Source organism: Ammospiza nelsoni, chromosome 3 (genome assembly GCF_027579445.1).
Source record: "Ammospiza nelsoni isolate bAmmNel1 chromosome 3, bAmmNel1.pri, whole genome shotgun sequence".
Taxonomy (NCBI): Eukaryota; Metazoa; Chordata; class Aves; order Passeriformes; family Passerellidae; genus Ammospiza; species Ammospiza nelsoni.
This window is the reverse complement of record NC_080635.1, coordinates 97,357,427-97,371,259: the sequence shown is the minus strand read 5'-3', so window position 1 is coordinate 97,371,259 and position 13,833 is coordinate 97,357,427. Positions and strand designations below refer to the sequence as shown.

General features: G+C 38.1%; 1 protein-coding gene across 1 annotated transcript in view; it reads left to right on the top strand.

Moving 5' to 3' along the window:
* The window catches only part of COL19A1 (collagen type XIX alpha 1 chain), a 179,437-nt gene that overhangs the window by 151,667 nt on the left and 13,937 nt on the right, over positions 1–13,833 (top strand). The window contains exons 37-47 of the mRNA XM_059468666.1: positions 337–387; positions 470–514; positions 1,352–1,378; positions 1,877–1,930; positions 5,094–5,138; positions 7,257–7,301; positions 7,411–7,473; positions 8,958–8,993; positions 9,141–9,185; positions 11,510–11,680; positions 12,613–12,679. Of these exons, the coding sequence (XP_059324649.1) occupies positions 337–387; positions 470–514; positions 1,352–1,378; positions 1,877–1,930; positions 5,094–5,138; positions 7,257–7,301; positions 7,411–7,473; positions 8,958–8,993; positions 9,141–9,185; positions 11,510–11,680; positions 12,613–12,679 (649 nt within the window). The remainder of the gene's footprint in view (positions 1–336; positions 388–469; positions 515–1,351; positions 1,379–1,876; positions 1,931–5,093; positions 5,139–7,256; positions 7,302–7,410; positions 7,474–8,957; positions 8,994–9,140; positions 9,186–11,509; positions 11,681–12,612; positions 12,680–13,833) is intronic.

Below are 13,833 nucleotides of genomic sequence, written 5' to 3'. Positions count from 1 at the left end.
GATCAGAGAGCCCAGGCAACCTAGGGAAAGTCTGTGGAGCTCACTGGACTCTAAGTTAAGTGGAATAGTACCTAACACAAAATTTATTATGGAGAATTATAATAATAAAAATCAAAATATGATGCACACTGATTTACAGGTTTCTTGGTTTATAATTTTTAAAAAAGCCCCAAGTTGTGGTGGTGTGTATCTTATGTTCTTCTGGTATGTGGAATCTTTGGCAGATTGAGAACAAAAAGGATACCACAGCTTTGCTGAACTACAGGACTTGAACAGGGCAATAGTTCTGCCTTTATAATTCATAAGTGACACTTACTTGGTTTTTATGCTTTAAAGGGTATGCCTTACAATGAAAGAAATGGAATGAGCAGCTTATATAAACTGCAGGTATTTCTCTTTAATGTTAATTGCTTTTTTTCAATCCCCACCCAATTTTAGCCCAACTCAACTTTTAAACTTGCTGTTACAGGGAGGAGTGAGTGTCGCGAGTTATCCCGGTCCACCAGGACCTCCAGTAAGTGCTACCAGAAATCTCATTTCTAGCAGCTAAGGGCATAGAAACAGAGGAGGGTTAGTTGCATGGAATTGCATTTTATTTGTGAAAGATTTCATTAACAAGGATTGGTATGTAGCATACATACTGTGATTTTATGTTTGCCAAGCATTTTAGCCCATTTTGGAGAGTGGTTTATTTTGAATAAATCATTTCATCCTAGCAAGTAAAGGCTGCAGAAATGGTACATAATTTGGTATTGGAGCCTTTATTGAAAGTATTCTTATACTAAAAATGTGTAATTTTGTATTTATAGTTCATGGAGGCATAGTTCTGTAGTGAAATTTGGTGCCAGAAATGAGAAGCTCAGGAATTCTGATCTGAGTTCTGCCACCGATTCACTACATGTTGCTACAGTGCAGGAAAATGTGTAAAACTTAGAATTAGATTGTGGAAGTAATACAGGGCTGGTGTCTTCCGCACTGCATGCAGTACCTTGCAGCTGGACAGTGTTGCTTTGGTTCCATGAATCTAAAGATGCTGTGCATTTATTTACATTCTCCTCCTTTTTAGCACCAGAGGCAAGTTCTGTTTAGAGATGATTGTCTCTTTAGTAACCACAGTTATGGGCTGGCACCAAGCAACAGAGCTGTCTTTGTCTGTATGCTGGAACAGCAAAACAAACCCAAAATATTACTAAGATTTTGTACTAAATTAATCAGCTGGGACTGGGATGAATAATGATTCTTAAGGCACTGCATTAGCAAACTATACTCTACTGCAGTCATTTGAAAAAACCATCTTATCATGGAACTGCTCTTCTTTAAATGTAGCTTGGTTTTTTGGGTTTTTTTGCAGGGTCCAAAAGGGGATCCTGGAACAGTGGTATGTATGTATGTATTTTTTGGTTTTGATAGAGAATTCTCCAAGTAGTTTGACACATGGTACTTCTGAAGGACAATAAGAAATCCAAACCAAAACCTCTTAGCAGTGACAGCCAAACATGGAGTTGTGAGACAGTTTTCTAAAACAGTTTAATAATTTGTTTTCAAAAAAATTCACAAAACTTCTTTTTTTGTTTCACCATAATGCCTGGAAGCTGAATACATCTTTCTGTACCAGCACCTAGTTCTGTAATTCTGTATTACATCTTTCATCAAAATTAAATCATTGACCCAAATACTCACACAGGGACTCTGGGAAAAGCTTAATTTGTAAATCAGTAAACGAGATATAACAAAATCTGTTTACCTAATAACTGGTTAGCTGTTACAGTAATCTCAAGTTAAATAATCTGCTATTGCTTGCTCTTCAACATTTCCCATGTTGAGTAAAGAAATTCTAACGTATGCAATCTTTTAATTTAAAAAAACTAAAAAACAGGGAGACCCAGGACCAATGGGATTACCAGGATTGGAAGGACTCCCAGGGGAAAAGGTAGGACTCCTTAAAAAAAGGCATGATTTCTTAGTCGCCACTATCTGCAGCTAAATGTTTTCTGAAGCCTTGTTTGGTTTATTTTTCATGTGTAAGTTAATGTTTCTATGAGAAAAATCTTTGCATACTTATTTGTATTTTCTGGTTTTTTGCTTTAAACAAGCAAAAAACATGCTTTGCATAGGTGTAAATAATATACTCACTGAACATAAAATTTCATTTTCTGCAAATGGAAAATTGTGTGTAGGAGGCCTTGTAAAATGCTTGGTAGAATACTACTATAATTGAGGGTAATATTGTATGGCTCTTGTTCCCCTTGAATGTCGTCTTTTGTTTACAGTCCATCTGTTTTGTTCTCAGCCTTTTACTTTCTAATTGTGGAGACTGATTAGGAATGTAAAGAAAAGCTTTTATAAAAGGCTAAAATAGTCAAGATAAAAAAGTATTCATTTCTAAATATAGCAAAGTATAAAACATTTAGCAGAGAAATGAAAAAAATCTGTAAATATGTTTTCTGTCAGCAAAACCAGTTTGATTTTCCCCATATTTTCTAATTTAGGAAGAAAAAAGAGTAAATTTTTTTGCAAATGAAATGTTTTTTAGCTTTTTTGAATTATGCTATTAAATGACTTCATGCAAAAGTACTTTACTGAAACTTATTTTTCATCACAAAGAAATGTAAATTTAAAGTTTCCCTCTCAAAATCACTGTGCATTCCTCCTACTTGCTCAGTCAGTGACAAGATCTAAGATCTTGTGAAAGATTTAAATAATGACAAGATCTAAGATCTGTACTAGATGCTTAAATTACATGACAAGGTTCTTGCTTTGGAATTCTACAATTTACAAGCAATTAAAGACTAGTCTGGTTGCAAAATGAACAAACACAGGGAGACATTACAGGTCTAACAGAGACAAAGTGGGGACAGGAATTAAATAAAGGGAATAAGCAATGGATCAGATCATATAAACCAGCTGAGTGAGTGTTTGGCCCTCTCCCAAAGTAGAAATATTGTTTCCTTAACTAAATTTGGTCAGAATTTCATATTTGTGGTGCAAATAAGTGAAAATAGAAATGCCTAACAGAATCTCAGAGCCTGACAATCCCAGCAGTATAGTGCATGCTGGGTTTTAATTTAGAGCCATGATGCTCCTCTGTGTAGCAGAATGCCATCTTCTACAGACAACATTGGCTGTAATTTCTTGGTGATTTCATGAACTGCTCATGTCCTCTGGATAAAATGTCCCCTACCTCAGGCTTGCTGACAGTGGCTGGTGCAGCTGTGCTTAAAGCCAGACTGCTGAAAGGACCAGAAGAAAGGAAAGGAAAGGAAAGGAAAGGAAAGGAAAGGAAAGGAAAGGAAAGGAAAGGAAAGGAAAGGAAAGGAAAGGAAAGGAAAGGAAAGGAAAGGAAAGGAAAGGAAAGGAAAGGAAAGGAAAGGAAAGGAAAGGAAAGGAAAGGAAAGGAAAGGAAAGGAAAGGAAAGGAAAGGAAAGGAAAGGAAAGGAAAGGAAAGAAGGAAGGAAGGAAGGAAAGAAAGGAAAGAAAGGAAAGGAAGGAAGTGTCGGAAGGAAGTGTCGGAAGGAAGTGTCGGAAGGAAGTGTCGGAAGGAAGTGTTGGAAGTGTCGGAAGGAAGGAAGGGAGAAAGAAAGAAAGAAAGAAAGAAAGAAAGAAAGAGAGAGAGAGAGAGAGAGAGAGAGAGAGAGAGAGAGAGAGAGAAAGAAAGAAAGAAAGAAAGAAAGAAAGAGAGAGAGAGAGAGAGAGAGAGAGAGAGAGAGAGAGAGAGAGAGAGAGAGAGAGAAAGAAAGAAAGAAAGAAAGAAAGAAAGAAAGAAAGAAAGAAAGAAAGAAAGAAAGAAAGAAAGAAAGAAAGAAAGAAAGAAAGAAAGAAAGAAAGATAGATAGATTGCAAGGGAAGTGTTAGGCATTTCTACTTTCATATCATAGCCCGCCTATAGGGAGAATACCACAAGTCCTGGGTGTGGAGTAAGCACTGGGGCAGAGTGGAGGGCTCCAGGGAGCGTGTCCTGCCTGCTGCAGGCACTCAGTGCTCCCCAGCTGCTGTCCCAGAGGTGGATGCTGTGCTCCTCACTGGGTCACTGCTGCCAGGGCAGGACAGGCTGAGCTGTGTCCTCGGAGCTGCTTCCTCCCCACTCCAGTCAGACATGTAACTTGTCACCTGCCACACTGTGTGTAAGGGAGCTGAGTGTTTCTGATCAACAGCCATATCACTGTGCACCTCAACAGAATGATGAGGATGAGACAAACCATCATTGCTTATAAGAATAAAAACCAGAAATCCCGAAACTTCCTGGGGCTCTTATGCAGAACACAACGTGGCTGTAGCTATGTTTACTGAGCTTTAGTGCATCTGCTCCAGGTAACATAAACCCATCTCAGAAAAATACTGTTATGTTAGTATGGTTTCATCAGTGCCAGGGGTTTTCTGACATAAATTCAGAAAAGAGGAGCCTGAGTTTTTCACATTTGTAACCAACATTACAGTAACAGGGCACAGACCAACACTTCAGCAGTGGGGAAACACCTCTGGGTAGAGTTTTACCACTTGCTGAGCTCTGTCTGTCTGCTTTGGATTACAGTCCTGTCAAGAAAGATGAATTTGTCCCTGTAGCTCATCAGTTCCAGCCAAAACCACAGCACTGTCCTAGCTTAAAGCACAGATGGAGGTGGCTGTGTGCTGTAAGGAGAACCCTTGCCCTGAAAGGGCCGTGGCACAAGCAGAGGACATTAGCTTGTAGTGAAGGGATAACTGGGCAGCAGGAAAGCAAAAACTTCTTTGGAAGGTATATTTTAAATATGGGTATGTTGATAGGAAAGTGAATTACCCTGTGTAAATTTTGGTCATTGCCATGACCACAAATTATAATTACTTGGAGAACACCAGATAAGTCAAGGACTTTCCATCCCTTTTCAAGGGAGGTCTTGTGCAGAAACAAAGGGAAACATTATATGAGAGAACCTAAACAGAGGATTTTGGTTACTTGCTCAAGTCTGTATAATGAGCCAGTGGCACAGATAAATATTAGCATTTAACCTGGCTCTTGTCCTCATTTTCATTTCACTTCCTTGGGTTTTAATGGGAATCCACCAAGAAACTTCTGGTTTGATTGTTATGGTTTAAACATAAATTTGACTTTTCTTTAGGGTGACCGTGGACCAGCTGGAGCACCAGGAGTGTCAGGGACACCGGTATGTATATTCTTTAAAGAAAACTCTGGTTTTAGAAGCTGAAAAAACAGGTCAAGCAAGGTGCTGAGCTGTAGTCTCAGTCACTGTGGGACACCAGTGCTTGGTTTGTGCTTTATGTGTAGGTATGATTATGGGTTTTCCCTAAATAAATTAGAGTTTTAATAGCAGCAAGGGTTCATATTATTATTAAAATGACAGAGTGAAGTGAATGCATGATAAAGCTGGAATTCAAAGCTGCATATGCTTAGTTAAGAAACGTGAGATCCTTCCCATTGCCTCTGTTTAATATAGATAAAGACATTTTTTGTGTTCCTGGGCATGCACAAATTTCTGAGCATCTTTCTATCACAAAGGAAAATCATGAACATTATTTATTGCAGCCCACAGGGATCTGCATATCAAGTCAATCAAACATTTGCTCTAGGAGAATGCTTTGTCAGCTATTTACATATGATATTCAGAGGAGTTTCTGAAAGTCATAGAGGAACTTTGTTGTAGGTGAAAGTAAAAGTAACTAATAATAAATTGAAATTATAATTATTCATTTATGTTCCTAAAGGAAATGAAGATATTAGATTTCATTTACTGTTTAATAAAAAAGTTTATCCATATTTCAGGAGGCAATACAGAGTTATTTATATGCAAATAGATTTATTATTAAATTTTGGCAGCTACCAATACATTCAGGAACTGTTTAAATTATAAATGTGTTTCATGAAATAAAAGAGAAGTATGTGTCTACACATTCCCATTTCCATTAGCCACTGATTTAGTCTATTTACTGTGAGTTCCAAGAGAACATCATCTTAAATAGCCTAATTTCATTGAGTTTTCCTAAAAGAATTGCACATTTAAGGGGGAAAGTATTTCTCTGAGCTTTATAGCAGATGTAAGAATTTCAAAGCTTGTTGTTCTGAAAGAGATTTTGCACTGTTAATAATGACACTGCACAGTTGTGCATTTCCTGTGAATTTCCCACTGTTATGAATTTCCCAAGTTATTGGATGTTCTCTATTCAAGTTGGATAAGAAATATTTAATGAGTCCCCTTCTTCAGGGGTGAAGCTACATTCTGTTGACTATATTTAGTTCTGATAGAATCCAGTGGAATAAAATATTTTCCCCTGAAATAAATTGGATTTTTTCACAATTATGTTAAGGAGTTTTAATCAACAAACTAGTAGATATGAGAGACAAATTTTTTTTCAGTAGTCTAGGAGGATTTTGAGACATATCCACATATCTTGCTGGAAAAGAATTTGTCTTCTGTACCTGTCATCATTCCCTAGATTGAATAGTGAACCCTCTTCCCCATCTGGGAATGGAAACCTCTTATTTTCACTTTGGTGTTTTGCTGAGATTGCTGAGATTGTCAGGGCAGCTTGGACTGAGATCCTGCAAGCATTGCCCCCAGTGCCCATTTCAGCACAAACCCTCAGTGCTGCTGTTCCCAGAGTTGTCCCTGGTGCTGATGGGTTTGGTCTCTCACTTGTACAAAGTCACCTGAGGATCTGCTCTAAGGATACTTCAGGAAATGTAGGTCCAAGTTGTTAAAAGAAGGGCATCTGTGGTGGTTTGCCAAAACCATAACAGCATCCTAAAGGGACACTTAAAATCAACATTTAAATGATGTCATAAGAGAGGATTGTGAATTCTGGCAGGGTAAACATGAAATGACAATAGAAATGATCAAAACAACAAGAAAATTTGCAAAAGGTGTTAAGTGAGTAATAAAGTCATATACAAAAAAAAAAAAAAATTGGGACTAGAAATTACCTGAAGGAAAAAACCTTGATTTTACATACACACTAAAAAACCTTGATCTGACTATGACTTCTCAAGATGAAAATCATGGTGGTGTAAAAAAAATTTCATAAAAGCATCTTAGTATTCAAGAAGGATAAGCAAAACCAAGTGACTAAGTAACATTTAAAACAAGAGCCTGTTCATTAAATATGACAAAAATCTGGTGAAATATTTCTTTTTCCTTTCTTAAAGCATTAATGAGCAATACCTTGAATATTTCTCCCACATATATATACTCTCTTATTTTTTTATATAGAGATACATTTCATTTGGCTTCCTAATAATATGAATGTGTAATATTCTCTTTTTGCAGGGAAAGCCAGGATCTCCTGGGTCCCCAGGCTTGCCAGGAGAACCTGTAAGTACACATTTGAGTTCTGGATTCTTACAATAGCAAACAAATATTTCAAACACCTAATGCAAGGTTTTTCATGCAGTGTTTTCATGTGTGTTTTCTTCTTCCTTAGGGTGAAAGAGGACCTATAGGAGATATAGGCTTCCCTGGTCCAGAAGGGCCACAAGGAAAACCAGTAAGAAATTTTATACTGAATTTATAACTTGCTACAAAAAGAGGTGGATTAGTTTATCAGAAGTTACAAAAGAAAGGACATTGCATCTTGCTTTGTGTTAGAGTAGGTAACATGTGAAGAACACACAGAGCTGCACTGCTTAATATTAACCATCTAAAAAAGAATTATTCCTGGTATTGTGGTGTTTTAATAGTTAATCTTACTAAGATGTTGCCTTTAAAGGTCTTATGAAGGTCATTTGGATCTTGCTGACATAAAGTTTCCTCTTGTACTTTTTCCAGGGGGAGAATGTGAACCCAGACACTCAGCACAGTCAGTAAAGGATGGGGTGACAGAACAGGTTCTCAGTTTCAGTTTAGACAGAGAAGCGTGGGCTTCATGACTGAATAAACTTTGAGACTCTTCTGTATATAGGTGATGCAGCACAGCATCACTGTGGCAGCTGAGGCATTTACTGTTCACTTAGGAGATGTCTAATCTGCTCCCTTTATGTAATAAAAGTGTGACAGCAGTGTAGCCAGCCCTGTCTGAGCTGGTTGAACAAACCTAGTTTATATTCCAGAAGGGGTTCAGCCAGGGTAGTGCAGGACTCATTATCTCCCCTGAACCTTGGTGTTTTGGGGATGAGCATGAGCAGCAGAGCTTTGCAGCTTGTCAGCACATCTCCACTTTACACTTCTGCCTGCAAAGTGGACACAGTTTCTGTAGTTACAGCAGCAAATTAGCCCAAGGTGCCTAATCTGTGCCAAGCTCCACTTTGCAGTATATGAGGAGAAAGAAATATTCCTGCTGTCTCTGCTCATACAAGTCATCCTTTCTCACTCACAGCTGTGAGTTTGCTACATGTGCAGACCCATAAATATCCTACTAAATTAAACACTGCCAGAGTCTTTATCTTGCAATTATCTGGCATTGTACAATTGTTAATATACTCTCTGACATTATCTTGGCCCATACCACCCAGGACTCTCAGATCATGCCACATTCCAGTCTGGAAGATAATGTGGGCCTGGAACAGTTTCCAGCAGTTGCTATGAGTGCAGCCACCTTCTCAGGGGAAGGAAATGGCTTTAACCCATGAGACCAAAACTGTGCTATGCTGCAAGTCCTGACAACCAAAGAATGGTTCTGGATTTGTAATAGTAAGGCATAATCTCTGCAAGAGCAGAAGGGTAATTCAGCACCAGGGCTAATATCTAGAATAAAAGAACTCTCTCCCATGGTTGTATTATGGCTAGCTGCTACTGAAAAAGTGCATGTGCATGTACAAATATTCCAAATTTGCAAAGTTTCCCTATAATTTGTTATTTAAAGTTGGATGATCATTAGATTTGGTGCACATCATGATGCTCTTTGTATTTCTATATTGTAGCCACACAAACTGCTTCTTCTGAAGCTTCGGAGCATTTACTGATATGGCACTAAACACTGAGCTTTACCCTTTATACTTTAAAAACACATAAACATATTAATTTTTTTCCTAGGGAATCAATGGAAAAGATGGATTGCCAGGTCCTCCGGTAAGAAAACATGTGTTTATTCATTTTATTCCTCACAGAAACCACAGCTGTTAATCTTAGGCAGTTGCTTTGCATTCTGCTAACACATGAATACACAATAAAGCCTTTAACTGATAAGTTTACCTTTTTTCAAAAACCACATTTCAGGGTGCTGTGGGGAGACCAGGAGACAGAGGACCCAAAGGAGAACGTGTAAGTCCCTGTTATGATAACTTTTCTCTTTTCACTGAGCATATAAACATCTCATCAGCACCTATCTTATAGGCAAAATCAAGAAATTAGTTCTCTGTGAACTTCAAGCAGTCACCTAAAAATCTAAGAGGTTTAGGTCCTAGACACCACTTCAAGGAATTAGAGTTGATTTGGCTTCTGCATTTAGAGTAAAAACGCATTTTACAGACTTTCTAACACAGTTGGCCTGGACACTGTAAATTGATCAATAGGCTGAAAATGGAAAGCAGATAATCCAGTTATGCTGTTGTCAGATTTTACAAAAGCCATGAACTTGCCCTGTTGTCCTCCTTTCTATGTCACAGACACAAATCATGTTTTATGTAAAACAAGCTTGTCACACTTAGGCAGCAGGAATGCCAGTGCAATACCTGACTGCTTCCCAAACTCTTCAGACAGTTCTGATTGTGGGAACAAGGCCATGGTGGGCAGGAATGATTATGGGAGGTGAGAGGTGTGTTTATATATATATATATGAAACACAGTCTTCTTATAACATTCCCAAAGTCCTGATGTCCTAATCACATGGCTGCCACATTTATGCTTTATGACACTGAAGAGACATGAGGATTTAACAATTACTACAACTATCCCTTAAAAAATTAACTGTTTGCAAGGTTCTGGTTTTGCCTTTAAGGACACAGGCCTGCATTTGTGATAGAGATTGTAATGAGTACAGAAAATATAGTCAAGGTTTTCTTGCAGCCATTATTATTATTAGTGCTGTACAGCATGCTCCTTCAGTTTGAGACCAGCTGTTGTAGTAACAGAAAAGAGAAGCATCAAAATTGGAAGGACAGAACATAACTCCTGAATTTTTCTTTTCTGATATAAGAATGTCCTTATAGAATTCATTTTAAGAAGGAATAAGCCACCTGGGCTGAAATAGTTTTATAGATCCTTTGAGTGACTAAACACTACTGTTATGACTACTTTATAAACTGAGTGACAAACTAGATTGAAAACATGTTTTATACCAACCTGTTTCCTAGAGATTTCAACAGATACAAGTGCTAGTGGCTTGCTTGTTTTTGTTGCTATCTCCAGACCTTGATCACAGATTGTGAACCTGGTGGAGGAGAGCAGGTACAAACACAGGAAAAACAGCAGTTCCTTCTGCACAGAATTTGGTACAAGATAAAATACAAGAGATAGGAGAATGCTAGAAAGGAGAAAGGCTGAATAAAGCAGCACCTTAGGCAGAGATCACAAAACTCAAATGTCCTGAATTTTATACAATTCATGGTGTACAATTTAATTTTGTACAATTAAAGAGGAGTCTGGAGGAATATATGACCTATTTTATGAATTTTTACAAGGACCTTTTTCAAAACATGAAGAAAACACTGGAGGCAGTTAAAAAACACTTGTAATATTTGATTTGCCTCCTACACACTGGCAGCCTGTAAAACATGGATTGTTTATAAGAAAAGGATCAGCTTCACACTGGCACAGTACCATGATTCTAGAGAAACTTGCCTTTTTCTTTATCTCTGGTAGAAGAGCTATCTGTAGCTACTCTGCAGGGTTATAAACCTGACAACTTATCTATCACAGAATCACAGAAAGGCGTGGGCTGGAAGGTATCTCTAAAGATCATCAAGTTCCAGCCACCTTGCCATGGACCTTTCATCAGACCAGGTTGCTCTAAGCCCCATCCCACCTGGCCTTAATATATTTCCTTGCTTCTCTGGACAGCTTGTTCCAGTGCCTCAGCATCTCACAGTAAAGAATTTCTTCCTAATATCTCATCTAAACTGACTCTCTTTCAGTCTGAAGCCATTACCCCTTGTCCTGTCACTAAATGTCCTTCTTAAAAATTCCTCTCCAGCTTCCTCCTAGTATGTTTGAGTACTGGAAATAACTTGGATTAAGTATAATTTTGTGTAAATGAAGACATAAAATAGTAGACTTCTAAGGAAAGTTACAGGAGATTTCTTGGTGTCTTTTGCTTGTGTGAATCTGAGCACCTGAATTATACCTATGACATAATTGACATTCCTAGATCCTTCTATAAGGGCTAAAACCTTTCTATGCTCAAGTTCTGTCCTTGAAAAGTGGGCTACAGAGTCAAGCTATTATTTTTTGTAGTCGACTTCAACATCAAAAGTGCAAGAAAACAAAATATATTTTCAGAGACAAGGTTCAGCCTGGAAAATCATCTTTCCTGCATGACTCAGTCTGTTTCTGAACAGGCAAGAATTTTCTCTTTAGCATTCTCAGGTGGCTGTTCAGGTTTGTTCCACGATGTGCAATGGTTTTCCTTCTGCTTTTATTTTTCACAGGGAGATCAGGGTATTCCAGGGGACAGAGGTCCCCAGGGGGAACGAGGGAAGCCTGGCCCATCAGGAGAAAAGGGGGATGTGGGTCCTGTTGGCCCTCCAGGAGACAGAGGCTATCCAGGATCACCAGGTCATCAAGGTCCCCCAGGCTCACCAGGACCCCCAGGGTTTCCAGTAAGCTAATATAAGTTTATCTTGGTTGTTTGTGTATTCAGACAAGTTATGAAGATAACATGAGCTGAGCAGTGGAAATTCAACTGAGAAATAGCACAGTATTAGAAAAACTAAGGATTTCTCTCAGATCATTTCAGTGTTCATTTAAGGTGAAAAAAATATACCCACATGATCAGGCAGTTATTTTTAATTATTTTTTAAAACATCTGCTATGGATAAGCTTTAATTATTTATTTCTTTAGTTCCTGCATACCAATATGGCTACTCAGTACTGTTAATTTTCACATTTTCCATAAGATTAAGAGCTGCAGTCTGAGCCTTTGCAACTGGGAAAGAAAAGGAGGTGGCCAAAATTGATTCTCGATAGAAGAGAAATCAGCATTTCGAAAGACAATAAAATTCTGCTTGCCAATTGTAGATAACTTGATTTTTCTGCATGAGCACACAGGCACACACATCCATACTATGGGTTCTTTTTAACCTCAATCATGTAAGGTAAAGCTCTAAAACACTTTTCCAGTGAAGTTACTGGGACCATGGTTCTGTTCTGGTCAGCGGTGCATCAGAGCAAGTAGTCCCCAGGGCAGGTGAGAAGTTGGAAGATGCCATGCAAAAGTAAAGCAGATTTTTGCTCCTGATCATCCTTGCTGTCTTGTGCAAGATAACTTCCATACTCATCACATCCTGGTCATCTTGGCAGCTGGGAGTGCTTCTCCCACTTCATGCCACTAGTATCTTTACAATATTATAATGTATTTGCAGTAAAGTGGCCTTTGCAGTAAAATAAATAACAAAAAAAATTAAAACACTTATCTGTTGGTGAAAGGTTTATACTGGTAGTGCTAATTTGAGCATTTCTTATTTTTGTAGCATCATAAGTTGTCCTCTGCATATTCCTTCTGATACATATCACCTTTCTTTTTCCTCATCAGGCTGATGCAATTTCACTTGAAGAAATAAAGAAATATATCAAACAAGAGGTTCTTAAGGTATTTGAAGGTAAGAATAGGAAATATTATACAACTAAATCTGAAATTCTGCTCTAAATTTCTTTACATGTCATCTAACTTACATTGGACTTAGCAGGTACCTTGTTGCTGTAGCTGTGTTTAGCAAGTCTACCTTGCATGATTCTGTTCAAGCAAGGAGAGGTTAGAGTATCTGTTAAACAGAGTATTTCCTATGTAAAAGATCAGCACTGAAGAGTAGTCTTCTCCAAATCATAACAGCAAACATAAGTGTCATTGTAGGTACATATATGCGTCATGTATCACTGCAGATACTGTTTATCTACTACATACCATTAAGGTATTGAAATGTTACTAAAGCAGAGACCACAGATGTACCTAATTATTTTGGCCACTTAGTGGCAGACTGTCTACATAAGAGAAAGGTTCAACAGCCTTCAGTCACATAGGTCTAAGCTCCTCTGCAGTTTTCTCAGCAAATATCCCTGCTGAGTTCCAGAGCTCCCTGCCAGACCACCGTCATCTGGCACAGTTTTAGGCAAGTACCAGATTCAGCCAAGGCCTTTGTATTATGTAAGATTTCTTAGATGAGTCCTTACTCTGAAAAGGGAATATTTTTCTTCCCCAGCATTCCTTTAGTCATGGTAGAAAAGCTGTGACTCCAGTTTCTGAAACAAGCTTCTTCATGAACACCCCTTAACAGTAGCTTCTCTTCCATAGCAAAATGCATTTCTTATGTCCTCAATATGCTTTGTTATTCTGTCATTAATATTTGTGGGCAAATCTATCTTTTAGAGATAAAAGAAATTATATAAAGCTTGAGACTTCTTAACCTGTTCAGGCAGTTTTTCGCTTTGTAACAAGGCTATCACTTTGTGCATTATCACCTTTCCCCAGGGTGCTACCCCTCAGAGTTCAACCTATAATGTATTTCAAGAGCAATTTGAGTGAAGTCACTTCCTTTTCCCATTCAGATAGAATGGTAACAAATATTTAGTCTATTCACAAAAAGAAGGCATTATAAGGTGCCCTGCCTACAGGGAATAAAGTAGTTATGTCTTTATAGCTATTCCCTTTTCTACACCTCGCTACTGTTCCCACAGATCTTCCAGTTTTGGTATTGCTTCATTTTGTTTACTTTCTATCACCTTCCTTCTTTTTTGTTTGATGCCCACTCTTCTCTAA